Source organism: Cetorhinus maximus, chromosome 13 (assembly GCF_964194155.1).
Source record: "Cetorhinus maximus chromosome 13, sCetMax3.hap1.1, whole genome shotgun sequence".
Lineage (NCBI taxonomy): Eukaryota > Metazoa > Chordata > Chondrichthyes > Lamniformes > Cetorhinidae > Cetorhinus > Cetorhinus maximus.
In genome coordinates, this window is record NC_135891.1 from 55,812,749 (window position 1) to 55,840,234 (window position 27,486).

At 40.5% G+C, this 27,486-nt stretch overlaps 1 protein-coding gene across 3 annotated transcripts; it reads left to right on the forward strand.

The window, feature by feature from the left end:
- Positions 1 to 27,244, forward strand: cdk5rap1 (CDK5 regulatory subunit associated protein 1). 3 transcript variants are annotated; one of them, XM_078555397.1, is made up of 13 exons: positions 4 to 341; positions 2,675 to 2,778; positions 4,816 to 4,850; positions 5,277 to 5,377; positions 8,258 to 8,468; positions 9,556 to 9,676; positions 10,670 to 10,900; positions 11,508 to 11,605; positions 15,835 to 15,890; positions 16,572 to 16,702; positions 17,406 to 17,555; positions 22,139 to 22,279; positions 23,602 to 27,244. In XM_078555397.1, the coding sequence occupies exons 1-13, from the start codon at positions 20 to 22 to the stop codon at positions 23,713 to 23,715; spliced, it is 1,815 nt and encodes a 604-aa protein (XP_078411523.1). In that variant the 5' UTR covers positions 4 to 19; the 3' UTR covers positions 23,716 to 27,244. The 3 variants fall into 3 exon arrangements, with proteins under 3 accessions (XP_078411524.1, XP_078411523.1, XP_078411522.1); XM_078555396.1 differs by lacking the exon at positions 4,816 to 4,850 and having other exon boundaries at positions 2,675 to 2,796; positions 5,260 to 5,377; XM_078555398.1 differs by lacking the exons at positions 4,816 to 4,850; positions 22,139 to 22,279; positions 23,602 to 27,244 and adding an exon at positions 21,910 to 21,989 and having other exon boundaries at positions 1 to 341; positions 2,675 to 2,796; positions 5,260 to 5,377.
- Positions 27,245 to 27,486: the final 242 nt, after the last annotated feature.

The window sequence follows — 27,486 nt, forward strand, 5'->3', positions numbered from 1 at the left end:
ACATGCGCCCCGGGGCTTCATGTCATGCGCAGTGGCACTGCCTACTGCTCTCGCTATGAGGACATTTAGGGCTGTGAACAGGCTGTTTAATGTCAGCGTGTCCCGGTTTCGTGAGCAGTTTGAGGCCGGCTTGCGTGCTTCAGTGCCCGGGACAGTGGTCAGACATAGACAGTATAGGCCGGAGCCGCATCCCAGCGCCAACACATCAGGCGGCAGGAAAGCCGGTACCGGACCGTCCCTCCGGGAGTTCATCCGGAGGGCGCCCGAACATGGAGCGGCCGAGGAGGAGGTGCCGCCGCCCTACCTCAGCGGGGTTGGAGTGTCAGGCGGCGGGAGGAGAGGTGGGTCCCCCCGCCCCTAGCAGCCCCCACACGGGAGCGGAGACCCTCCAATCAGCGGCTGCAAAATTGGCGCAACTCACTGGTGGTTCCAATGTGGCTAAACCGGGAATTTCCTTACAATTGACGCCGACTTTGCGCTGCTTACATGCTTCAACCAAATTTTACTGCTACACATTAGCTAACGTCAGAGCGTTAAAAGCCCGATGTAAACAAGGCTGAGAGTTTTCTGAGGCCCTCCTTATAGAAGTAAATTAACGATCATTTATGCACATGAGGCACAATAGGTCTTATGCAACTGTGGAAGCTTAACTATTTCAATTGTGAGCATTTTAGTGCCATAAAATGTGTTCACGTTTGCAGGAAGTACAGTGCAGATTTCAATGAGAAGGAATACATTTTAAAGGTTATTGAGAACGCACCTGACTTAATTGCATTGTGAGTGACTTTACAATGATGTGGGTGCATCTTGTCTGGCACACTACATATGGCGATGCAGTAAGCTCTGTGACTCTGCAGAGGGTTTAGATAAGGGGAGTGCTAACTTGCCCAATTTCATCAAAATTCTTTTGTAGGTTTGCCAATTTTTGAAATCTTTTTTATTTCCATCAGGAGTACAATTTATTTCAGGGTTTTTCACAATAGAACCAGGGGACATGGTCTCAGAATAAGAGGTAGGACATTTAGGACCGAGAAGATGAGAAATTCCTTCATTTAGAGGATGGTGAATCTTTAGAGTTCTCTACCCCAGATGGCTGTGGAGGCTATCATTAAATATATTCAAGACAGATGGATAGGTTTCTAATTATTGAAGATATCAAGGGATATGGAAATAGTTCAGGAAAATTGAGTTGAGATAGATTGGTCATTATCCAGTTAAATGAGGGAACAGGCTTGAGGAAGTGAATGGCCTATTTCTGCTCTTGTTTCCTACATTCCTATAAAGAACTGCTCTTAGAATGCCTGAGGTTAACATGGATCAAGCTGCTGGCACAACTTGTGGCAGTAAGAATTTGGATGTGCACTTGTGATGCTATGGCATACAAGGCTATGGGCCTAGTGCTGGAAAATGGGAGTAGAATAGTTAGGTACTCGTTTGACTGGCGCAGACTTGATGGGCCGAAGAGCCTTTTTCTGTGCTGTAGACCTCTATGACCCTAGAATCCTGTTAAGTCCCTATCTCTGTCTCCTGCTATGGTACAGTGCAGTCTTGTCTAACCTCACCAATACCTCAAACTGTGTCACCTAAACTTTGTTAACCATTAGGTGGTTAAAGTGTTGTGCCATTCCATCATTTAGGCACAGATTTGATTTGCAGGATAAAAGCAAAATACTGCAGATGCTGGAAATCTGAAACAAACAGAAAATGCTGGAAAAACTCAGCAGGTCTAACAGCACTTGTGGAGAGAAAGACAGTTAACTTTTCGAGTCCTTCGGAGCTGAAGAAGAGTCGTACGGACTCAAAACATTAACTCTATTTGTTTCCACAGATACTGTTAGACCTGCTGAGCTTTTCCAGCATTTTCTGTTTTTGTTTTTGATTTGCAGGACTACAGGGAGAAGGTGGGGCAGTGGGACAAGGTGAATTGCTCTTGCAGAGAGCTGACACAAACAGTGGGCCGAATGGCCTTCTGTGCTGTAACTATTCTATGATGCTATGATTCTTGCCTTCAGATTTCTTGTGACAACCACATAGTTTTGCCGAACATTCACAAAAGCTGAAATCACAGTTTTTTTTAAATGGCTGTGAATATATTTCTTGTCACATACAACTGTTTGCCTTCAAGTGGCAACATCACTTCAAACATACCTCCCACCCTCCCTCAGCTGTCAAGGGTTACTTTTGCACAGTTTTCACACTCCTTTTTGGTGTGCTCCTAATGCCAAGACCAGTATGGGCTGGAGCTTGCCCATGATATGTAAGTTCGTTAACCCTGCATACTAATAGTAACTGTCTAACTTGGGGCCCAATTGAAAAGTCCACACCATTGTTTCACTGTCTTCATACAGTCAAAGTCTTGTTTCTCAGACCTGAAAACATTGGTTTTACGCTTGGCTAAACAATATCATCAGATTTCTGGCTCTACATAACATTGAGTTTATAAATTTGTGCATCTTTAGGGGTGCAGGAAGAAGGAAATCGTCTGTTTCTGGTAATTTTGGCCGGTATTATTTTTTCTAATTTTAATATTTTCAAATCCTAAATGTTGGAACAGTCTAATGAAACTATCCCTTCAACAACAGACAATATATATGACTTGTTTACAATGAAAAGTAGAATTGTCATGGAAGGTCATTTTCAGCAATTTTTAATGTTTCATTTTTGTCATTTTTAGTGTATTTTGAAACCTATGGGTGCCAAATGAATGTTAATGACACAGAAATTGCTTGGTCCATCCTCCAGAAAAATGGTTATTTGAAAGCCAGCAGCTGCACAGAGGTAAATTATATCAATATTGTTGACTTACAGCTATTACCACTGTTGTTCAATACATTTGCCTTGTGGTGAATCAACCACAGACGTGATGAATTGATGCTTTTTAGCTTTGGAGCCACATAATATTGAGTTGTTTTAAAAGTTGCAGCAGTGGATATGAATATCGTTGTCACTCATTAGACCATTATTTGGTGTCCGTTCCTAATTGAGCAAAGAAAATCAATGTTGCTGTTAGACAGGAGTCACGTATCAGTCAGACTGTGACTATGCTTATCAAAATATAGTTCAATTGTTGGGTTTCTAGGGACCTGGAAGCTGAAGGGCCTCTTGCTTAATGAAACAAGAAAAGTAGTCCACCGTCGGTTACTTTCACTGTTCCTGTTCTGCCTAAGCGTCTCTAAATTACAATGCATTTAGATCTGTAGGATCACTGTGAAGCGCTGTGAAAGCAGGTCCAGCCTTCAGAAGAACAGCTGTCCAACTGCATTCAATTTTCTTAGGGAATCTAGTGACATAGAGGATACATAGTGAAGAACTTGGTTTCGTTTAGCTGGTAGTGAGCGTTTTTCACAAAACAATTGAGGTACATGAGCAATGGACAGGCTACATGGCTGCCAATGAGGGTTGAAATGTGCAATTTTGGCAAGCTGAGGCAGTGCAGCAATATCCAAAAAGTTTTGCATTGATCTTAATCGGTCTATTGAATTGAGCGATTGAAAGGAATAGGGAGCTATTGACGTAAAAAGAGGTTGGCCAAGAGCAAAAGGCCTATTACATGTCTGGACACTGTGGAAATGTCAGGTGACAGAGTGTTACGATCCCTGTAGAGACTGATAACTTTAAAAAAGAAGTTTGGACTTCCAGTTAATAGCTGAAAGGATGACACAACAGAATTTCACATGTCAGAGCATAGCAAATATGGCTGCATATTATTTTTTGCAGTTGAGTTGGAAGAAACTCTGAATTGTACCATGAAAGTTACCTGATTATTCACACATTATTGATCTGTACAGATGTATTGAGGCTTCACTTCTCCAATGGTCTGCTTGCCAGTTTTCCTACTTCCACACCCCCATAAATTTCAGTTTGTCCAAAATGCCACTGACTGCATTGCCAGCTGCACAAAATACTCCATTCCCATTGTCTCCAACCTCAGCAAACTTTATTTACTTCCTATGTCCCAGAAGATTGATATTTGACATCCTTGTTCTACATAGCTTTGCCCCACCTAACCTAATCCATCCCAGCATGCATCCTCTACATTTCCAGTATTAATTTTTTGCTTGCTTCTCTTCCCCTTTCTCTGCAATCAGTTGATGCTCCTTCCGATCCTAGACCTTGGCTCTCTGGAACGTAACATCTCTGTTTTGTTAACTGTCTTCTGCTTTCTAAACTTAAAGTTCTTCTCTTCGATTATAACTTGGCCCTCCCCCAAACTCTTCCTTTCACCTTGCTGCTCAGTACTAATAGAGTAATTCTGTGTTAAACTTAACGTTTTGATTTGACAACATAATATTGTCAGGATTTCTAAGCACTCAGCTTATAAGCACTTTTTGGTTAATAAGTATTTGCAGAACCCTCAAAGTTTTATTGACTCTTTGGTTTCCCTTTATACATGAGAGAGAAATATGTCAGGTTAATTTCAGTATCACAATATGCCATATAATAGATTGTTCAATGATGTTTAAAATCCAAGATCATGATGTTCCTGCCATAAATCATTGAATAACCTTGTCAGCAACAAGGGAATAAATTCTCACCAACACCAGAATAAAACCATTCAGTTCACCTGTATGTGTTTGACACAGTAAAAGGCTAGTGTGTGTGTTGCAATGCCGTGAACCATGTCTGGGTTTGAATGTGTATGTTCGACAATAATCAATTCTTTTCGGTAGCTCATTGCTTCAGGAAATGGCTGCAACACTTTGTATGTAATTGAATAAAGTACACTCATATAGTATATATTTCTTTAGATTTCTGCGCATTGGTTCTCAAGAGATCATTAGATCAACACTCTGACTTGTATTTCTTTTGATGCAGGCCGATGTGATTTTACTTGTAACATGTTCAATCAGGTAACATCTTTTTCTATGATTTTTCTGGTTTTTTTGTATTTCTGCAGTGAGTTTTTGCAGGTTCCAAACCCAGCTTAATTAATTCAAATGAACTGCAGGGCAGAGTTTGCAAGGGCAACAGTTTCTGGCACAATCTTGAGGACATCGCTTACAAATCAGACCCCCAACCTCTCCACGCTGATCTTGCAGTGAAAAATAAGGCTGTGCTTGCCAGTGTGCATACAAATGGAGTTCTTCCTTAAATTGGTCAACCAGCTAAAAGGAAACCAATGACAGCTTAATTAGCTGCTACCTAAATATTGAATGAGGGAGGGAAATCATATTAAGGCAAACATGGGGGAAACTACAAGTTTAGTTAGGCATAACGTGTGAATGTTTAAAAAGCTGTGAATGTTTTTTTTAAAAAAAGGTTTCTTTTAATTTCAGGGAGAAGGCAGAGCAGACCATCTGGAACAGGCTGAAACAGCTTGCATCACTGAAATCCAAGCGGACAAAGTCTCAAGTTCCACTTAAAATAGGAATTTTAGGTACGTTAGATAATCTAATGTTTTTGATGCAAGCATATGGGTAACAATGGAGAGAATCTATCTATCCCATTCGGATCTGTGGGAATGTCATCAAGTCCTTTCTACAGAATCTCAGAATTTTTATGATGCAGAAGGAGGCCATTCAGCCCATCGTGTCTGCACCAGCTTTCCGAATGAGCATTATGACTTGCTGCCATTCTCCTACACCTAGTCCAAACGGATCAGTCATAGAGGTTGTAGTTGTATGGGACTCTTTGTTTAAGAAAATGGATAGCTTTTCTATGTGAAAAAAAATTCATACAGGGTAGTGAGTTGTCTAGGTGAAAGCAAAGCACTGCATTTATATCAAATGTTAGAAGAAGTATTGAAGGAGGCAGGATGGTGGTTCAATAGGGGTAAATTACATATTATAAATTTATATATGTAATGTGTTCATTATATTTCACTGCTGGATCCACCACCATCAACATCCTGGGGTTTACCATTGACCAGAAACTGAACTGGACTGGCCAATTAAATGCTGTGGCTTCAACAGCAGGTCAGAGGCTGCAGTGAGTAATTCACCTCCTGACTCCCCAAAGCCTGTCCACCATCTACAAGGCACAAGACAGGAGTGTGATGGAATACTCCCCACTTGCCTGGATGAGCGCAGCTCCAACAACACTCAAGAAGCTTGACACCGTCCAGGACAAAGCAGCCAGCTTGATTGGCACCACATGCACAAACATTCACTCCCTCCGCCACCAACGCACAGTGGCAGCAGTGTCTACCATCTACAAGGTGCACTGCAGGGACTCACCATACCTCCTTAGACAGCACCTTCCAAACCCACAACCACTACCATCTAGAAGGACAAGGGCAGCGGATGCATGGGAACACCACCACCTGGAAGTTACTCTCCAAGCCATTCGCCATCCTGACTTGGAAATATATCGCCGTTCCTTCACTGTCGCTGGGTCAAAATCCTGGAACTCCCTCCCTGACAGCACTGTGGGTGTACCTACATCCCATGGACTGCAGTGGTTCAAGAAGGCAGCTTACCACCACCTTGTCAAGGGCAATTAGGGATGGGGAGTAAATGCTGACCTAGCCAGTGACGCCCACATCCCATGAATGAATATTTTTAAAAAGTAGTTCAATAGAGTTTCCTCATTGCCCAGCTGTCTATTATAATCACCCCTACGGCTGCACATTTCTACCACTCCATGGAGCTTTTGGAAGCTTCAGATTATCTGATCTGTATGGTGTGCTATTCAGACAGTGGGATGGAAAATGTGAGTGGGGAGCAAAATCAGCCGAGAAGGTGATGGCAAATGTTCATGCCAGTACCAATGGAAACAGTAGTTATCAAGCTGGCCCTCACAGCCAACTAGCCCATAGGGCAGTCTCCTCATTTAGAAGAGACGTGGGAGAAAAATACCAGTCCACAACAGACTGATAACTGATTTGGCAGTCAGCCGTCAGTGTGGTGTGAATGTCTTGTTAATTACTTTAAAGTTTGTTAATGTCATTGTTCAGGTTTGCAGACACAGGTGATGGGTATTAGTTGTCTTTGAGCACATATAAATAGGGGATAGCTGGGACACTGGGTGTAATGGGAGGAAGGCTGTGAGACTGAACAAGTCAATAAACTCTCTTGACAGAGAAAAGCTCTGTGTCTTGGTTTCAGCTTCACTAATCATTTTGAATCCTGTTAACATAAGGGAGCTTTGAGAGGTTTTATTTCAAACACTTGAGTCTATGCCTGTCTCTCCCTTATGAATATTCAACTCTTAAGGGCACACCTGAGAGGCTTGAGGGGCACAATACAATTGGGATGTTTTGGGGCACAAAATAAATGAATACCCATGCAGATGACCAAGTTAATAAATACTGGGGCCAAAATCTCATGGAGAGGAAAAATAAGAAAGGTTAGGAATATTTATGTAGTTAAAGTATAAATTTAAAAAGTTGGGAATTTAAAAAAGGAAAGCAACTAACTATCTTGCAAATCAGAAATTCATCATGCTGGAGAATCAAAGCTGGGGAGGAACTGCTTTGCAGAGCCACAAGAACCTGCAACTGCATGTAGACTGAAAGCAGTTTTTAAAATCCATATTCTTACTATAAAATAGCAGCAGTTGTGTCACACTAAATGTTCTACATTGTTGCTGGCAAATTGTAACATTGAAAAACTTATAAATGGTGTTATGTGTTAACAGTTATTCTGCTAATGTGAACATATTTTATAAAGGGATATTGTTGGCAGGGTTTTCAATGCAACAAGACCAAATAGACTGAATTTAATATATAAAATGGGTGGAATAAAACATGAATAATATATATTTTTAAAGACACTGGTTCTTTTTCATTCTGTTTATTAACTTTATCTGAGGTTTGTGGCTGCATCATTTTCGCAGGATACAACTGTAATAAAGTATATAATTTGAATGCAGCCAGGTCTACTGTTCATTCAATAGTGTAGGCCCAGTGTAAACTTTTACTGTGTTTAAACTTTTATGCAATTGATTGTTTAAAAGCGATCATATAGTGATATCTAATATAAAAACAGAAGAGATCATAGTTCTGTCAAAAAACTCACCATTTAATTTTCTTCAGCTTCAAGGCATTATAATGGAAAAATACAAAGCATCTGTTTATATTTGTGATCTTCAGTAGTTGAATCAGAATATATCTGACTGCTGAAACATCCAATAGTGCACATTGTTATGTAAACATTTCATTCCCCTGTTTGTTTAAAGCATATCCATTCTGATGAAAACAATTTAAAACTTGGAAATGAGGAGATGCATTTACATATTGACATGGATGGTTCATTTTTTTAATTCTCCGAAAGCTGAAATGGAGTGGTCTAATACTATTGCTGTAATTTGGCAATAGGATGCATGGCTGAGAGACTGAAAGAGGAGATCCTGGAAAAAGAGAAACTTGTTGATGTACTTGCTGGACCAGATTCTTACCGTGACCTTCCTAGACTCCTGATGGTGGCTGAAACAGGCCAAAAGGCTGTGAATCTATTGTTGTCACTGGATGAGACCTATGCAGATGTCATGCCAGTTCAGATCAACTCCGAGACAAAGTCTGCATTTGTGTAAGTGTAATCTCTATTTACTAATTTATACTTTGGGATGGAAGTAGTAATGTCCCAGTCAAAGGACATGCTGTTCATAGACCTCAGCCTCCACTCATTTCCAATCAGCCCATTAAGAGGCAAACAAAGACCTGGGGGAACTGTAAAGAAAGCACCATACCTTCACTTCAGAAATCTCAGTTGGAACAAATAAGATCATAAATTTGCCATCTTTGAAGTTATATATCCATAACTGAATCCGAGAATGTCAGCCATGGCTCAGCACTCCCACCTCCTGAGTCAGAAGGTTGCGGGTTCATGTCCCACTCCCGGCCTTGAGTACAAATGTTAAGGCTGATACTCCTATACAGTACTGAAGGAATGCTGCACTTCGGAATTGTTAAACCAAGGCCCCATCTGCTCTCTCAGGTGGCATGTAAAAGTTCCCAAGGCACTATTTTGAAGAAGAATGAGGGTATCCCCAGTGTAATGGCAAATATTTATACCGCAATCAATATCAAAAAAACAGAGCATTGGTTGTTATCACATTGCTGTTTGTAGAAACTTGCTGTGTGCAAATTGGCTGCTGCATTTCCTACATTACTTTAGTGAGTACATTACAAAAGTGCTTCATTGGCTGTTATGGGACACCCTGTGGCGCTACAGAAATGAAAGTCTTTCTGTTCAGTTAAGGAGAGTGGTCAGTCAGTTTGTTCCCAGGCTTCTGAGAACATTGCTTTTTCAGTTGGAGATAGGACTTACAGAAGAATGTCTCCATGATTTGTCTCCCTCCCTCTCTTATAAGGGAGTGTCTAGTTTATGCCTGCTATTCCTTCATCATGGAGTGGCTGAGAAATGTGATTAACCTCAAAAGTGAGCTCTGTATATCCCTGCTTTGTGTCAAAGCGTAGTGAAAATTAATTTTTCAGTGCTTGTGTACTTTTCATTCTGTTAAATATAGTTTGAATATTCAGCAGTAGAGTATGTTGTTAAATAGGTGTGTGGTTATTGTTGCTGTTCTCGAGGATTGATGACTAGGGGTGAATTATCTTGGTTTGGGTAAGACTGAACAGACTCTATATAAAAGAAAGTATTTCTCTTGCTCTAGATCTGTCATGCGGGGATGCAACAACATGTGTAGCTATTGTATTGTTCCTTTTACCCGTGGACGGGAGCGAAGCAGACCAATTTCTTCCATTGTACAAGAAATCAGAATGCTTTCAGATCAGGTAACTCCAGTTTTGAGTGCTTAAGACATATAAAGCATTGACATTAAAATGGAAGAAAAGTGTAGGAAAGTTGAATATATTATATATGTGTATATAGTTGGCCTTTTAAAAATGAAGCTGAGAAAAATAGTTCTTGACTTTTTTGAAGTTGTTTTAAAGCAACTTATCAGATCAGACCATTTGTCCACTCAGCTGCTGTGAAGTCACTGTTTAAAAAGGTTCCCAGACAATTCCATTGAAATAAACAGATATATAGTGTAATATCATCCTAGAAACATTTCTGACCAGTAGTGTGCTTACCATGTTCATTGACATGGCCAAATTGTCAGAAATATTGAAGCTGTTTTATCTTGCTGACGTTTTTAGTTGACAAATAATACGCACGTGGGAGAATTAAAGAAGGAGAAATGACTGCTAAAAATCATTTATTATAAAAGTATTGAAATTTTTGTCTTGGATAATGCATGTTATGTGGAATCCGAACGTCTGCAGTAACATAACCTGACTCTACTTTTAAATGGAGCATGCATAATTTAAGTTAATGAATATAGAAAAATGATTAGATGAATAAGAAACAGCTGGGAAATTTTTCTGTGAAATTCATGACTGTACTCCTGATGCTTGGTTCTCTTAGGCAAATCCATAAATATAATTGGCATGGAATTCTCTTGAAAGAAAAAAAATCAGATAAGTTGGCACTAGGAGTTAACCCAATGAATATTTACAGTGGAAATCCACTTCATGTGCTAGATTCTGTACACAGTGAATTCTCAGTCTGCAGAATCTTCTGACGCTTTGCATGTCCTGACTCTAGGTAACCAATTATAAAATGGCTTTCATGAGACATGGAAGACTGGCCAATCCTTTTGAAGAGAGATGATCATCCAAAGGGACTTGTAGGAGCCATTTGCATTGTAGGAGGATTCGCAGTTATTAGTTTGTGCTGAATAGTATCCTGAGTCTGACTAAATGAAATTTTGCCTTTGATTTCAGGGAGTGAAGGAGGTTACATTGCTCGGGCAGAATGTCAACAGTTACTGTGATACATCGGAGGTTACGTTTCACATGAAGGAACCTACACATCTGAGCCGTGGATTTAGTACCATATACAGGAATAAAGGTGGAGGCTTGCGTTTTGCTGATTTACTAGATCAGGTCTCGAGAATCGATCCTGAGATGAGAATCCGTTTCACTTCTCCTCACCCCAAGGATTTCCCAGATGAGGTAAAATGCTGTTCAGTTTGCACTGTTCAAGGAGAAGTATCAAAGTTTCCATAAGTATAATGGTCCTTCCTGCAGTTCTGCATGCATAAATAAATTTTACAACAGTGCATCAACAAAGCAATGCTCTTAAGTGATTTAATTTTGAAGAAGCTGTCTATACTGGAAGCTCTGTGGAAGCAATGTTCCATGAAGCAAAGGGAAACAAGTCCACGACGAAATTAAATTTTTAAAATTCTAAGATTGATAAATTCAGTTGGAAACATCGAGCAGATAAATCTTGAAATATCTACCATGTGGTCCACCTCCACAAAATGTTCACAATTGCAGCATTAGACAGGCTGTTAGAAGCTGGGAGAATCTGCTTGCATTTTGTTTATATTTTATTCCAATTACTCTTCATAACTTGCTTTCTATTTCTAGTAATAAATTTAGAAAGTGAAATTTGTGCAGCATTATGCCATTTATAGAAACAATTCTATGAATCTACTATTTATATCCAACTGCAGATAACTGTTTTAAGTCTTTGCTTTTTTCTTTTAGTTCAATATTTGTTACTGAGTGCACTGTCGTTTTGATTTTTTTCCCTTCTTCATTTCCACCTTCATAGGTTTTACAGCTTATCCAGGAGAGAGCCAACATTTGCAAACAGATCCATTTGCCAGCACAGAGTGGGAGCACTGCTGTCCTTAAAGCTATGAGACGAGGGTAAACAATTTTCTACCAATAGCTCTCTGATTAATAGAGTCATTACGGCACAGAAGGAGCCATTCATACTATAAAATTCATACTATTATTGATTCGGAAATTACATAGAATATACAGCAAAGAAACAGTCCATTCAGTTAAGTAGTCTGTGCTGATGTTTATACTCAAATTGTAATAATGCAACCAATATTAAGGGTACATTCTTAGGTAGGTATGTTACAGATTACAGCCATTTCATATTCTACTTGCACTACCTGGCTACTTGTTCATCTCCAGCAAGAGAGAGTCTTGACCGTCTCCTCTTGATAGTCAATGGCATTACCATCACTGAATCATCCACCAGCAACATCCTTTTTTTTTGTTCATGGGTTCATGGGTGTCCCTGGCCAGGCCAGCATTTATTACCATCCCTAGTTGCCCTAGTTCAGAGAGCATTTAAAAGTCAACCACATTGCTGTGGGTTTGGAGCCGTATGTAGACCAGACAGGTAAGGATGGCAGATTTCCTTCCCTAAAGGACATTAGTGAGCCGGATGGGTTTTTGCAACATTTGACAATGGTTTCGTGGTAATCATTAGACTTTTAATTCCAGATTTTTATTGAATTCAAATTCCACCATCTGTCGTAGCAGGATTCGAATCCAGGTCCCCAGAGCATTACCCCAGCGACAATACCACTACACCATCGCCTCCTGGGCATTAACATTGACCAGAAACTTAACTGGACCAGCCTCTCAAATAGTGTGGCTACAAAAGCAGGTCAGAGGTTGGGAATTCTGCAAAGAGTACCTCACCTCCTGCCTCTCCACTGTCTTTCCACCTTCAATGAAGTACAAGCTACGAGTGTGATCAAGTATTCCCTACTTGCCTGAGTGAGTGCAGTTCCACAACAGAATTTGACACCATCCAGGACAAAGCAGCTCATTGTATAGATACCCCATCCATCACTTTACATGTTAATTTCTTCCACTGTTGGCACATTGTGGTTGCAGTGGGTACCATCTGGAAGGTGCACTGCAGCAACTCACCAAGGCATTTTGGGTGATACCTCCCAAACCAGCGACCTCTACTACCTGGAATAAGGGCAACAGACTCATGGGAACACCACTGCCTAGAAGTTCACCTCCAAGAGCTTGGAAATGTATCACCATTCCTTCTGTGTCACTAAATCAAAATCCTGGAATTCCCTACCTAACAGCACTGTGGGACTTTCGTGAACAGCAGCAGTTCAAGAAGGTGGCTCACCACTGCCTTCAACCATATCTACCAGCATGTGCCCTCTGTTCTTCTATCTTTGGCCTCTGTTATATCCCCCATGTCACATTTTATGACAGAGCAACTACTCTCTGGAAGTCTGTCTGATTCCTTCAGCTTATAATATCTCTTCCCATCTTCAAAAACCTCCTCTTCCACCTGCTCCGAATCAGGGGCTGGATTTAATGGAGGCAGCAGGGGTCTCTCCCACCAGCTGGAGAGCCAGTGGGAGCCCCAGGTCATCCCTTTTAGGAAAGTTCTGCCGAATTAAGTGCCACTTGGTGTTAGGAAATAGAGATAGTTTAAGTAAGTAATATTGGTATTTGTAGGTGTTGAGAATGAGTTTTAGCTTTAAAGTTTAAGTTTGATTTGTATTTCTGCCTGTGTGTTAAGAAAGGTCAAATAGAGTTATAGTTTCAATTTAAAAAGGTGCTTGCATTTCTGATGAGGTTTTTTATGACTTTTGCAGCTAAGTTAAACAAACAAGGGTAGAAGAATTGAACTGTTGCCTAGCAACAGGGGGCCAGAGAAGCAGATCCCTCCCACAGACCCCCACACACAAGAAGAGAAACAGCAGTTTTGATTTGAAAGCTGTGGAGTTCAGTTGGTTTTTTGAGAGTTGCTGAAAGGAGAGACTAGATCAAAGGAGACAGATAGGCAGTCCCAAGCTAAGGAAAACCCCAAAAATTCAGGGGCATGGAAGAAGGGAAAGTCCAAAGAAGACCTTCTAGTCAAAAGAAAGGACAGGAACCTGGAAAAGGTCTTGTTAAGTAAAACGAAGAGCAAGGGGCAGAGAGAAAGTCTCCAAGCATCAGATTTAAAGAGACAAAAGCTACAGATAGCAGATTTAAAGTAAGAACAGTTTGCAAGAGGCAAGAAAGTCCAAAGAGGTGGCTGAAGGTCTGTAACTCTTTGCTATGGGCATGTGAAACAGTAGTGCACTGTTGACGGCTGAGTTTGAGAGAGAGAGTATGTGTAAGATAGCTTAAATGCATGTGGTGACCTAGGGAAGAGAAACATTGGATGGAGAGTTCAAAGCCCTGGAGATGAACCCCCGCGGAAGGCACCTGAGAGAAAGTGTTGGTTTGGGAGAAGATTCCAAAGCAATTTATTGGAGAGTGGAGATTGGAAACCCTCGGGTGAAAGACAGAGTACAGTGAGACTGTTTGGCTCAGGGTGTGACAAGTATCTTGGTGGGGGAGTTGAGGAGATATCCATAGCATCTGGCTGAGGTGGCATCTGTCACTTGGTTTCAAAGTGTGGTGTGCCTGACCAAAGGTTGCTATAGGTTTACATGGAATGTGTATTTACTGTGAACATTAAAGTATAAGATAGCTTTTGTAACTTGTGTTATCCTTACAAATCTGTAAATATCTATAAAGGTATAGTTGTAGGTGAAGGAGTATTGTAATATGGTTCATCTTTTCTCATTGAATAAATGTTTTTTTTGTTAAAAGTTCATCAGCTGACTTTGGTGATTGTTCAGTAGCCACTCTCCTCTTATCTAAACAAACAAACAAAAGTTAGGGTCTATCAAGCTGGGTTCCACCCTGGGATCAGGCTTGTCCAGTGGTAACCTCAGCTGGGGATCGTAACACTCGGGCACTTAACTGGACAACGATGGCCTTTCCTGAGGCCTGCCTGCTGAGAACTGCCTGCCACTGGCGAGGCAGTGGCTGCTGCCAGTATTTTATTTCTTTTTATTCATTCATGGGATGTGGGCTTCGCTGGCTGGGCCGGCGTTTATTGCCCATCCCTAGTAGTTCTTGAGAAGGTGCTGGTAAGCTGCCTTCTTGAACTGCTGCAGTCCATGTGGTGTAGGTACACCCACATGCTGTTAGGAAGGATTTTGACCCAGTGACAGTGAAAGAGCAGCGATATTTCCAAGTTAGGATGGTGAGTGACTTGGAGGGGAACTTCCAGTTGATGGTATTTCCCATCTATCTGCTGACCTTGTCCTTCTAGATGGTAGTGGTCATGGGTTTGGAAGGTGCTGTCAGAGGAGCCTTGGTGAATTCCTGCAGTGCATTTTGTAGATGGTACACACTGGTGCTTCTGTGCGTTGGTGGTGAAGGGAGTGAATGTTTGTGGATGTGGTGCCAATCAAGTGGGCTGCTTTGTCCCGGACAGTGTCACGCTTCTTGAGTGTTCTTGGAGCTGCACTCATCCAGGCAAGTGAGGAGAATTCCATCACACTCCTGACTTGTGCCTTTGTAGATGGTGGACAGGCTTTGGGGAGTCAGAAGGTGAGTTACTTGCCGCAGGATTCCTAGCCTCTGACCTGCTCTTGTAGCTGCAGTATTTATATGGCTAGTCCAGTTCAGTTTCTGGTCAATGGTAACTCTCAGGATGTTGATAGTGGGGAATTCACTGAATTCCCACCTAAGACATAGTATCATTGCTGGATCCTAGGCCACAGGTGAATGGATGAAGGAGGTCATAGGGTGGGGTTCACAGAGGAGGGGGTGAGGGCTTGTCAGCAAGGTCAGGGGGGGTGGCTCTCAGCTGGCCCCTCCCTTCCCAATGCTCGTTGATCAGGCACTGAGTGCCTTTGAATGAGGGACGTCCCCTGGGAGCTCACGAGCAACCCCGCACAGGTTTGTTTGTTGTGTTCCCTGTATGGCGAGCCCCCTGCCTGCCGGTGGGTTAACGTAAGCGGCAATTAAGGGCCTCAATTGGTGGCCGGAAGACCATCCTCTGGCCTCCCGCTACGCCCGGACTTAATCAGGGTGAAGGTGGGAAAGTGGTGGTCTCCCCACCCACTACCCTCCCGCCTAACTAAATGCTACCCCTGCCACCAATGTTGCCACGGCGGAGGGAATTAAATTCCATCCTAGATGTTTGATCATGCCTGCAGTCACCTATTCTGCTAATCTATGGATTTTTGTCTGTCTAAAGTTCCTTTCCTGCATTTAAAGGTGCTGAATGCTAGTTTTGTTGATGGTCTGTGTTCCTTAATTGTCTGTTTTCATCATAGGTATACTAGAGAAGCATACTTAGAACTCGTTGAACATATACGCAGGATCATCCCAGGTAACTTCACTTTCATGATTTTCTAAGAATAATGCTTGCTCGATTGTGTGGTGTTATTGGAATTGGTTTGTACATTAAAATCTCTATTTTCCTTTGCTGAAAGCAGAGACATGTCAGTGTGCATGATGGAAGCAAAGTCCCATTGTACTTCAAAGTGGAAATTGTTTTAATTTTATGTGACTGCAGATCTGCAGGGTAACGTGTATTTTGTTTTTAAAAAATAAGGTTAAGATAGAATTTGTCTGATGGTTGCGGGCAGGCTTTTGTGGTCTGATGGTTAGTTACGATACATTAGTTTTGTGTTAAAGGTGGTAGTTGAATTTATGGTTGCCTTAGAGGCTATTGTTTATTATTTGTAGACTGCTATCAAATGTGAAGAATTGTTGAGCTCAGGTGTCAAACACTGTAGAGTTTAAGAGCTGAGATTTGAATTAGTGGAGTGGGCAAGATTCGGTCCAAATACTGTCTGAGTGGCGATGGGCTGTAAAGTAGTTAAGTCATGGGCGGGTGTTGGGTCTGATCCCATTGAAGCCAGTTGTTCATATAATGCTACAGTTCTGCAGCCACCTGCAGGTGCAGTACTATTCAATTCTGAGGCCGCTTGCTTTTTAATTTATTGTAGCTAATTTACTGTGTTAACATGTCAATTACTTTTTTCTATAAATGTCTTTATGAAAACAGGTGTAAGCTTAAGTAGTGACTTCATTGCTGGATTTTGTGAGGAGACTGAGGATGATCATCTGCAGACCATTTCTCTTCTAAGACGGGTCCGATATAACGTGGGATATCTTTTTGCCTATAGTATGAGAAAGGTGAGCTACCCAGAGTAATCAACTTGCTTGATATATTTGGAAGAGATGGAGTTGACATAGCTTTGTATTTTGTGATCCCATGACCTTATTACTACCATTCTTTTGTTTGAAAGCTACTTATTCATCTCTGTTTTAACATAGCCTACTCACAGAAAATACGTAACTTAGGGATACATAACTTCTACACTGTTTGGATCACTCATTAGCTGTATCCTATTTCAAAATCAGGTTCCAAAACTGGCTTCTTTCTAAAATGCCTGAACTTGCTTGTTCTTTTGCCTCAATCCATTCCTTAGCACAACATGCCCTTATGACTTGCTACTTAGCGATTAAACCATGTAATTTAGAAAGTCATAACTTGAGAAAATTAACTACTAACTTCTGAGAAAAGGAAGATGTCACAAGTAGTTAATTTTCTGATGTTACAATTCAGACTATACTACTAAACTACAAGAAGCTTCAAATGGCAGTTAAAATAACTCTTCACAAAGAGAAATCATATTCCATTCCATCATATTGTCATCTGTCAAATTTACAGCCAAAACGAAGGACTATTCTGAGGGAAGCAGTTAATGTGATGTATTATTCACTGTATTCTTTAACTTCATCTAAACCTCTCAATTTACCATGGATCCTCTCTGCTGCCAGTGATTAGCCACAAAAGCCTAAAATAAATTGTCATAGTAATATTGGTCTTTTCTAGAAGACACACTCCTATCATAGACTACAGGACAGCATTCCTGCAATTGTGAAGCAGCGTCGTTTGGAAGAACTTATCACTGTGTTCCGAGAGGAGGCAGCTAAACTGAACTCTGAGCTTATTGGAACTGAGCAACTTGTGCTAGTGGAAGGGGTATGTAGAAGGAATCTTAAAGCTGTTTGAAATGTGAGCTTTATTTCTTGGAATAAATTTAATCAACAAATATTGAAAAAGTAACATGTTCCAGATCAGATCATAGTCTGGCTAGTACTAATTGGTTATGTTAGGTTTCATCACATATGAACATTTGCAACCTTAATGATGGACTCCTTTTCAATTTCATACTTCTATCAATAACATAATTAAGAATGATGCATCTGGTGTGCATTTCCTATCTGTCACACCACTTTATACTCATTTGTGCATCACAAAAAAAGAAGGAAATGCTGGAAATACTTAGCAGATCAGGCAGCACCTGTTGAGATGGAAAAAATAGAGTTAACGTTTCAGCTGGATAACTTTATCAGAACTGAAAAAGGTTAAACTTTTTTGAAGGGGCTGCAGCTTCACTTTACAGGGACGAGAAATTTCTACCATTTGGCAAATTTTCGACATTGGCATCTTGGAAATTGGCCATTTTAAATATATGTTCTGACATTCACGGCTAGTCCAAGGCAGGGAGTTTTGAAAAAAAAAGCAACTCTGCTGTCAGTGAATGAGAGCTGGAACTGACTCCAGAGCTGAGACTGGAGGAGCAGCGAGCACAAGAGCGACGGAATCTGTGAGCAGCTGCCCCTCCAGTCGCAGATTCTGTTTCTTCCATGCTGGCTGTTCCGGCTCCTGCAATCCCCCCTCCCGCTGTTGCTGCTTCTCCAGAGATGGAATCTATGATTGGAGGAGCAGCAAGGGCAGAAGAGAGGCAACCTGTGATTGGAAGAGCTGGAGCAGCAGCATGGGAGATTCCAGCTGGCTGTGGTCTCAACCACATCCCTCCCTCAGCAGCAGGCACAGCTTTGCGTGACCCCCTGGCTCAGCCTATTCGGGACCCCAGTGCTTCTCAAGTGCCCAGTAATAGAAGAGGTAACCCAGGCCATAAGGTTTTGAGCCCCCTGGGCCCAAGCTCTTGTCCCTGGGTAGGCAGCTCATCCTTTCCTGGCTGAGGAGGAACCTAATGGGGGTAATAGCAGCAAGAAACCGAGTCCAGGCAAGGTGGGGAATTCCAGATAGCCGGGGAAGGTGGAGAAGGAGGAGGGGATGAGTAAGTGGGTCTGGGTGGAGAGGGAGGGAAAGGTGGAGTCAGTGAGGGTGGGTGGGGAGAGAAAGGGCATGAGTTGGGGCTGCATGGGGAGGCAGGGTTATGAGTGGAGAGGGAAAGCATGAGTAAGTGAGGGGAGGAGGATTGGGAAGAGGAGTTGCTGAGTGAGTGAGTGTAGGAGAAGAGGGGAGTGTTTGTAGTGGGGAGAAAGGAGCTGATTACAATGTGTGTGGAGTGAGGGGCTTCACTGAGTCTTCCCAAGTAATGCCCTTTCTCTCCCCACCCACCCTCACTCAACCTTGCCCTCCCTCTCCACCCAGATCCACTTACTCATCCCAGATACACTTACTCATCCCTCCTCCTCCTCCACCCTCCCCCACTACCTGGAATTCCCCATCTTGCTTGGACTCTGCTTCTTGCTGCAATTACCCCCATCAGGCTCCTCCTCAGCCAACACGACTTGGATCTGCATTGCCAGGAATATAGAGAATTTGGTTGAAACCTACATGGGAACATAAAATGATAACATTTTTACAAGTACTTTAAAAACACATTCATATTTATATGATATATCTGATACACGAACTTTAATTATATACTGTCTGTTATTATGCTGCTTTATTGCTGTTTTGTTTTTGCTGGTTTCTGGGGCCAGGTTAATTTTCAAGAGTTCTTTTATATATTTGTTCATGGGATGGGGGTGTCAATCCAAGGCCAGCATTTGTAGTGCATCCCTAATTGCCCTCGAGAAGATGGTGATGAGTTAAAATGGGGTCACATTGTTGCAGTCCTTTGCTTCGCTTCACATGTATGTAACCCAGCAAAGTTATATTCAGTTGTTAGTATAGACATCATCCTGTATTTTATGTACTTACTACATTGAATGCTGAAATGCTGAAGTCACTTTGGTAATTTGATAGAAATGCATTGGCCCACAGTCTTGACGGTAATAGAACATAAACACAGGAAAACCAATGTTTCTACCCACTTGAAGTCTAATAATTCCACCTTTTTGATATATTTACATTTCATGCAGATGATAAAAAGTGCTATAATTACGTAATTTCTTGTCAGAAATTTTCAAACCTTTTTGTCTTCGGCCACTCTCATCCCTACACTTTAGCAGCAGAATAATATTTTCAGCATTAATAGCTTTCATAATTAATCAAAATGCTCCTTTCCTTATTAAACTGTGCGTCATCAGACTTACCCTGAGCAATATCAAAGAGATCCACTAATATAATATAGATTGTAAAAGCAGTGCACTGTAGCATAATGCTCTGAGGCAGAAGGGTATCTCTATCACATTGCTCAAGTTGCCATAGGGAATCTGCATGTAATGTAATCGATAAAGTTGTGTGCACTTTTTGTCTATCAGATTTTATTCACTGGTTTAAATGTCACATTCACAAAACAGGAAAAATCAAAACTGAGGAGTAGGGAACATATGAATCAAAAGTGAGGAAAGTGACTAGAAGACTACAAGTGAGGAATTACTAATGATATATGAAAACAACCTTATCCTAAAGAGCCAGTCAGGAGAACCCACTGATAATTGAAAGCAGCAAAGCAATCAAAGTAATCCAAAAAATTTGGTTTTAGCCGACATCTCAAACCTTCTTCCAGCATAACGTTTACAGGTAAAAGATATGTTTAACATAAACTCACTTTAAAAGTATATATACTTTTTAAATTCAGTAACTCTAAATAAAATGGTTATTTTTGGCTCTAGGGCAACCCACACTGATGGACCCACTAGGACCTGTCAGCGTGTATACGTACCCCTTTTTTACACTGATTTATTTAGGGTTGCTCTGTAAAGCCTGCTCAAGAGAATAGCCCTTTAAATCAGTAGGAATATCAAAGCAGTCCCGCACCCCCTGGCCCCCCACCCGGACACCACTGGCACTGCTCACCCCACCTCCCACATCGCAGCTCTGCTCAACTTTATTTGTAAGTGTTTAAACAGTACTATTTTTCAACATTCTATTTTCTAATAATATTTGTCATGTAAAGAACAGTAGTATTTCAGCAAACTGAATCCTCAGCTGATAGTGTGATTTTCCAAAGCCGAAAAGCTCCACAGTGACTTGCACGTGACTTTGGAGTAGCTATTTGTAGTAAAGCAATAAGCAGAGTTAATGGAGTATTGCCCTTAACTGGCATTTAGGGAGCCTTTGTTTAAGTTGATGTGCTTATTATGACACAGCCGATGGTAAAGGCTGTGTTGTTCAAATCCCAGAGGGAAACATGAAGCAACTGTCATAACCCACCTTTTGCAATTTGTATGTTTCGAGGTACCAACTTTGAATTCAGTGGTAATAAGACCACTGAGTCTCAAGAAGGTTTTATAAAACAAAATTAAGCATTTATTAGTACAAGAAAATTGTAAACACATACATATGTCTACAAAATTACTACTATAATAACTACAAAGATCCCCTAATTAATCTGACTCTCAGTTAGACCCCCGGCAAGGCAACAGTAAATCTCATAGATTTAAAGAGACACCTGGCAATGCACAGCCTGGACAGTTACATTCAAAATGAGTTTCTTACAGCTCTGGGTCCTTTCAGACAGACTTGAGGCTGACAGGCTGGAGGCTTCTCACAGTTGTTGAATCTTAAAGCGCCTTACACACAATCTCCTTTCTCCTTTATACATATCTTTCTCTTTGAATGTAAATTTTCCATCATATCACTAGGCTTTTAATTTTACCTCTTCTCATAACATCCTTTCATCCCACCAATTTTATTGGTAAGCTGAAAAGAATAATCACATTGCTTGACGTCTTCTAGCCAGACCCAAGATTTCACCCACAATCATGAATGGTTTCTTTTAACAAATGCAAATTTACACTTTACCTTCCTTATGTTTATCTAATTAACATCCCAAAACTACTATACATCAAAGCACCCAGACTAGCTGGCTTTAATCCAATTAAGACATACACAGACCTCACTAAAACTCTATTTAAAAATTAATTTCCAGTAACATAGACATCAATATCTCTTCATGACAGTGTTCAAAAATAGAAGGTCACATAAATTTATAGAAAGTCCTTCCATGAAAATGACAAATTACCCTAAGGTGTTTCCTTCCCTATAAATAAGATATTCACAGGATAGACTAAGTACTTTGAGAAGTTATTCCTTAATCCTTACACAGTTGAGTTGATTTTAGGTTTTTTTTTTCATTTTAAATGTTTGCCTAAGCGTTTGACCATTCTGATTTTCTTTCTTTTTTCCTCAGTAGTTAGTGGTATGGGATCTTTTCCCAACATCTCTTTTGATGGAATGTGTGATAAGAGAATGAAGGACTAGATAAATTTGATGTAGAAAATGTAAAACATAGCTATTGAATATGTAACATATGACTGGTATTTTATGTCTGTAACTCTCCTTAGATTTTGTGTTCTAGTTCTAAAACTAATAATACAGAAACCAATTACCTATTATTTAATTTTGTTGTATATTCCCAGGCTAGTAAGCGGACTAAGCTGGAATTGTGTGGAAGAAGTGATGGTAATATTAAAGTAATTTTTCCCAATGTGGAGGTACCATGTGACTCATCATCTGGAATGCTTGTCCCTATCAGATCCGGAGACTATATATCAGTGCAAGTAAGTGAATAACTGAGACTTTGCAGGAATACTTCTAATGTGTAATGGACATTTGAGAAATTGTCACATTTTTGCAAAATTCTAAGTATGAATTGCAAGCAAAAGTTATACAATAATGGTTTCTACAAGCCAGAGATTGTTTTCTTCAAAATCATAGTGGAAAGCAGCCTGTGTCTCTCTTCATTAAACTGTACTTTATTAATACAACAGAGAATAATACAACAGAGAATATTGCAGGAATATTGTAGGCCAACCTTCTTGAGGCTTGCTAAGAAACCTTTTAAACACGGTAATTGATAGAGTTTTTACGTTGTTACTGGAGACTGTAGAGAAGGGGATATAACATATTGTATGGAAATTGTAGCAACAACCTGTGCATCTAATACTGCATCTACCAGTGTAGAACTGATAACACAACCACAGTGATGTGTGAGAGCAGTTACTGTTAACCCTATTCTTTATTTTGCTGTGGAGTTGCAATGGAATTTTTGAAGTGCTTACATAGAGGTATTGGCCACTAACATCACCATTTTCAAATGATGTTGCCAGGGCAGCATATAGTTGAAAAATAGCAAGGGTGAAGAACAGATCCTTGGGGGACTCCAATGGTAACGATGCAGGATTGGGAAGAGAAGCCATTGCAGGTGATTTCTCTGCAATGACTAGATAGATAAGAATGCAATCAGGTGAGAGCAGTCCTACCCAGCAGGATGACGGGATGAGATCCTTTGAAGGAGGATGGTGTGATTAACTGCCAAAGGCTATTGGCAGGTCAAGAAGAATGAGGTGGAACAGTTTACCACTGTAACAGTCACATTGGATGTTGTTTGGGCTGAAAGGCCTCCTGTGCTGTAATATCGCTGCCTCTATGACTTTGATTTTGATGAGGGCTGTTTCAGCGCCATGACAGGAGCAGAAACCTAATTCAGTTCAATCGTAATTTTCAGCAAGGGTAACTATAAAATGAGAAGTCCTGGTTGATTTTATTTATGAAGTCCTTAGCCTAGTAATTCTGAGGACAATTATATTGCCATTTTAAATAAGAATTAATGGTACTTGACTGGAATTGTGAGCTTTTGACCCAACCCGCTCTGAGGGCTCTATCTGTACTGTGCTTGAGTAGCCCATTAGGAGGTGCATGAGAGCAGCTCAGATTCATGTAGTTGCTGAAATATTGTTTTCTACTCTTTCCACCATCGCATTGAAAATTGCAGGTATGTAAGTTATTGTAAACAGCTTGAAATTGTTTTTTAATAAAATAAATAACATATTTAAATATATGAATGGATATATTTAATTCAACTTTTGCGCCTATATTTCAGATAACATCTGCCAGCTCTCAAAGTTTAAAGGGTACTCCAATCTGCCATACAACACTGAACAATTCAGCAAAGTTGATAGCTAAACAGCTGCGAGCTGTCGGTAGTGGACAATAACATATATCCAGGACTGGAGTTGTGCCAAAAGATAATTCGGCAAAAGTATCAAGTTTGTGCTTCTTTCACCACAGAGGAAGTACAGTAAATGTCATTTGGATTTCAAATACAAAGAACCAGTGCATGTGTCTCTTTGAGTTCAGATCCTGGCGACGAGTTAAAATCTGAGATGTGATTAAAAGTTTCAGATACTTGGTTGGTTGGTATTGCAATGTGAAAACATTGGCACAAAATAAATGTGACAAACTATTTTGTTAGAGATGCATAATTGTAAAAGTAATGTTGCACGTATATTTTGTGATAAAGGAAGATTTCAAAATGTATGCACATCGTTTTCTTTCATTGAGGGTAAGGCATTTTGCATTCAAGCTCATCACAGCTGACAAGTTTTGAAATATTGAATTTGTTGAAATCTTTTGATTAATTATAATTATTGTGAGATCTGTTTTTACCTGATTATAGGTATTATAGTCTCAATGTTCTTGGCCTTATTACCTCCCTCAAGCTCATCCTTCATTTCCCAAATCACAGCCTTGGCTCAGTGATAGCATTCTTGCTTCTTGAGTTCAGGTGCACATAACTGAACCCCGGCACGATTCAAAGAGCAGGGAGTTCTTCCTGTGTCCTGCTGAACATTGATGTCTCAGCCAGAATTGTTAAAGCGGATTGTCTGGCCATTTATCTCATTTGCAATTTGTGGACCTTACTATATGCACAATGTTGGTTCCTGCATTACAAACCATTTCATTGGCTGTAGTGCTTTCGGAAGTCTGGAGGAAAGTGCACTTTTGGAGATGCAAGTTTTTAATTTTCCCAGTCTCATCACTACATGGGTCCTTAATATCTCTCAAGCTTTTGTCATCAACTCTGCTCTTTCTGAAAACTTGTAGACACTTATGGTCTATGCCAGCATCTTTGCTTTCAACTTGCACCCCGAGGGGAAAAAAAACGCCCTAACTTCCTTGCAAGCTCTAATCTTTCCATCTCTGCTCTGCAAGCTCTTCTATTATTGAAGCTTCTGTCAACCTGTTTTGTAGCCGTGTGAGAAATGCTAAAATTATTGGTTAGGTGATCTCTCATTGAATAAATATGAGAATCCAACTCAAATGCACATGTTCTATGACTGATCTTCCTGTCCATCACCTGATCTAGTTGACCAGTTACATTTTTTAGGGGTTTGGCAGACACTTCCCTCATCAATATAAGATAGTCACCAAGAAATCCAATAGGGAATTCAGAAGAAGCTTTTTTAAAATCCAGTGGTGAGAATGTGGAACTCGCTACCACAGCGAGAGGTTGAAATGAAGAGTATGGGTGCATTTAAGGGAAAGCTAGACAAGCACATGGGAGAAGTTAGAGAATTACAATTATACATTTAGACGTGGGAAGGTTTGATTAGGGCATAAATGCCAGCATGCATTGGTTGGTCTGTTTCTGTGTCATATGTTCTACATAATGCTCCTGATAGCAAACTCTCACTCCCTAGAAACTAGAATGCAAATTTGTAGGCAAAATTCCTATTAATGTAGCACTGCCAGGATCAAATAGAAATCTGTTACTTCAATTAGCTCACCAAATTGTTACAAGTCCGCTTGTGCTTTTCCTGCCTTTGAATAGCAGCACAAATAAGCATGTCAACTACAAATCAGATTTGTTAAAAGTAGTGACAAGATCAGTATAGCAGATTTGCTTGTTAACTTCTGATTAACATTCGCAACAATAATGAAAAGAACTTAACTTTGTGACCCACCCTGGAATCTCTAAACTCTTTAGTTGATGGCTTCAGATGAACTGAAGAGCGGAGAACATGCTGGTGAGGAAGATCTCTCAGAGCTGCTGATGACCAACCCAGGGTATAGAAATACAAAACGTGTCTTCTACAGATGAAGAAAAATCAAAATGCCAACAATGAAGTCATTTTGGGGTTGTAACTGAGGATAAACAGGAGGGTGGGGTACGCAGTGAGGAAATTGGTAGATGGAGTGAATCCCAGGGAGGTGTAGTAAATGGTAAGGTTCTGGATCTTAGAGAGTGAGCCAGTAGGTATTTGGGATCTGAAGATGCTCACACCATTATGGTTTGGGAATGTGTGATTGTATGGGCAGGAACAGCCTTGTGAGGGCAAAGACATTGCTGTTGGTAAGCCAAGCACAGGATATGTGTGTGCTCCTGCAAGTTGAGATTGATGGATGGGGAAGGCCTTGTCCACAAGGGAGCAAATATTTTGCAGGTTGACACGATGGGGGAGGGAAGCCAGAGACTTGTCTGAGAAATCAGGATGAGGTAAGGAAACTCTGCAGCAGGAGCATGAAAATTGGAACAGCTAATTACTAACTAATCTGAAAACAGGAATTGAAATGATTTTATTTTAAAGCTTGAAACTAATGAAGATTAAGATCAAAACTACTAATAGGATGTGCAATATTGCAAATAAGAGGCATTAATTTGAGGAAAGAAGACTTTCAATAGAAATAAATACTACTAATCTTACTGCACTAAAAGAAGAACTGAAATCATTGGAACATTTTTTAACTTTTTACTAACTTTCTTACTTCTGTTTTTTAGTGGTTGCTGTTCCAGATATGAAATTTAGAAACTGTAAGTTTTCTGAAATATCTTCTGACTATCAAAATGCAGCTAATGTCTTCTCCATTTATTTGTAGTACTGCTAAGGTTAGATTCATGTCAGTATCTAGATGTGAGGGTTAGTAAATTAAGATTAAAGACTACCCAGTCAAGAACAATCAGCAGTAATAGATGGCTCTGCTATAAAGTTTCATTGTTATATTGCAACCAAGACTTATGCATGGTTCTGTGTATAATGAAATTGTAAACATGTTCTTGTTGAATTTCTTTGTGTCTGTACCAATTCCCTTCCCCAAATGATTGAATCAAAAAACTCCACTCCCTGCTTTGGTTGCCCCCACCAAGTAAACTTGACCAAAACTTGATTTTTTTTTCCAGGTTGCATTGCTCAATATCTTGACTCTTGAACTGAGAACAAAAAATAATCTTTGTAATATCAAACAATTGTGGCAGGTTTACACAAACGATAGCACACAAATGTTGTTTGTTATACCTGAGGCGTAATAGCGATAAGACTACAGCATAAGGGTGAAATAAAAGCAAAGTATAGCAGATGCTGGAGGTCTGAACTCGGTTCCAAAGAGGAGTCGTATTGGACTTGAAACATTAACTCTGTTTCTCTCTCCATGTGTGCTGCCAGGCCTACTGAATTTTTCTAGCACTTTGTTTTTATTAAAGCGTAAGGGTGATTTGAAGTCCCACTTATGGCTAGAAACAGGACTAAAGGTTGTGCCTGCTGCATGAGGTAGCCTTTAGTGTTTTTTTTAAGGCAGAAAAATAAATCAAATCTCAAGGGTATTATAATTATGGACTAACAGCCCCCTCCGTAATTAGCCATATTGCACAAGGGAGCATAGGCATTACTCTCTGTTAGAGAAGGGCACGTGGTTATAGCTAGAGGGAGCACCACTAAGCATCAAGCATTGCTGATCAGGAATCTTTCCTGCCTGTCATGGGCCTGTTGGAAACAGGTTGATTATCAACCTAAGATAAAAGCAAAATACTCCAGATGCTGGAAATCTGAAATAAAAACACAAAATACTGGAAAAATTCAGCAGGCCTGACAGCATCTGTGGAGAGAGAAACAAAAGTTAATGTTTCGAGTCTGTATGACCCTTCTTCAGAGCTCTGAAGAAGGGTCATAGATTCAAATCGTTAACTCTTTCTCTTTCCACAGATGCTGTC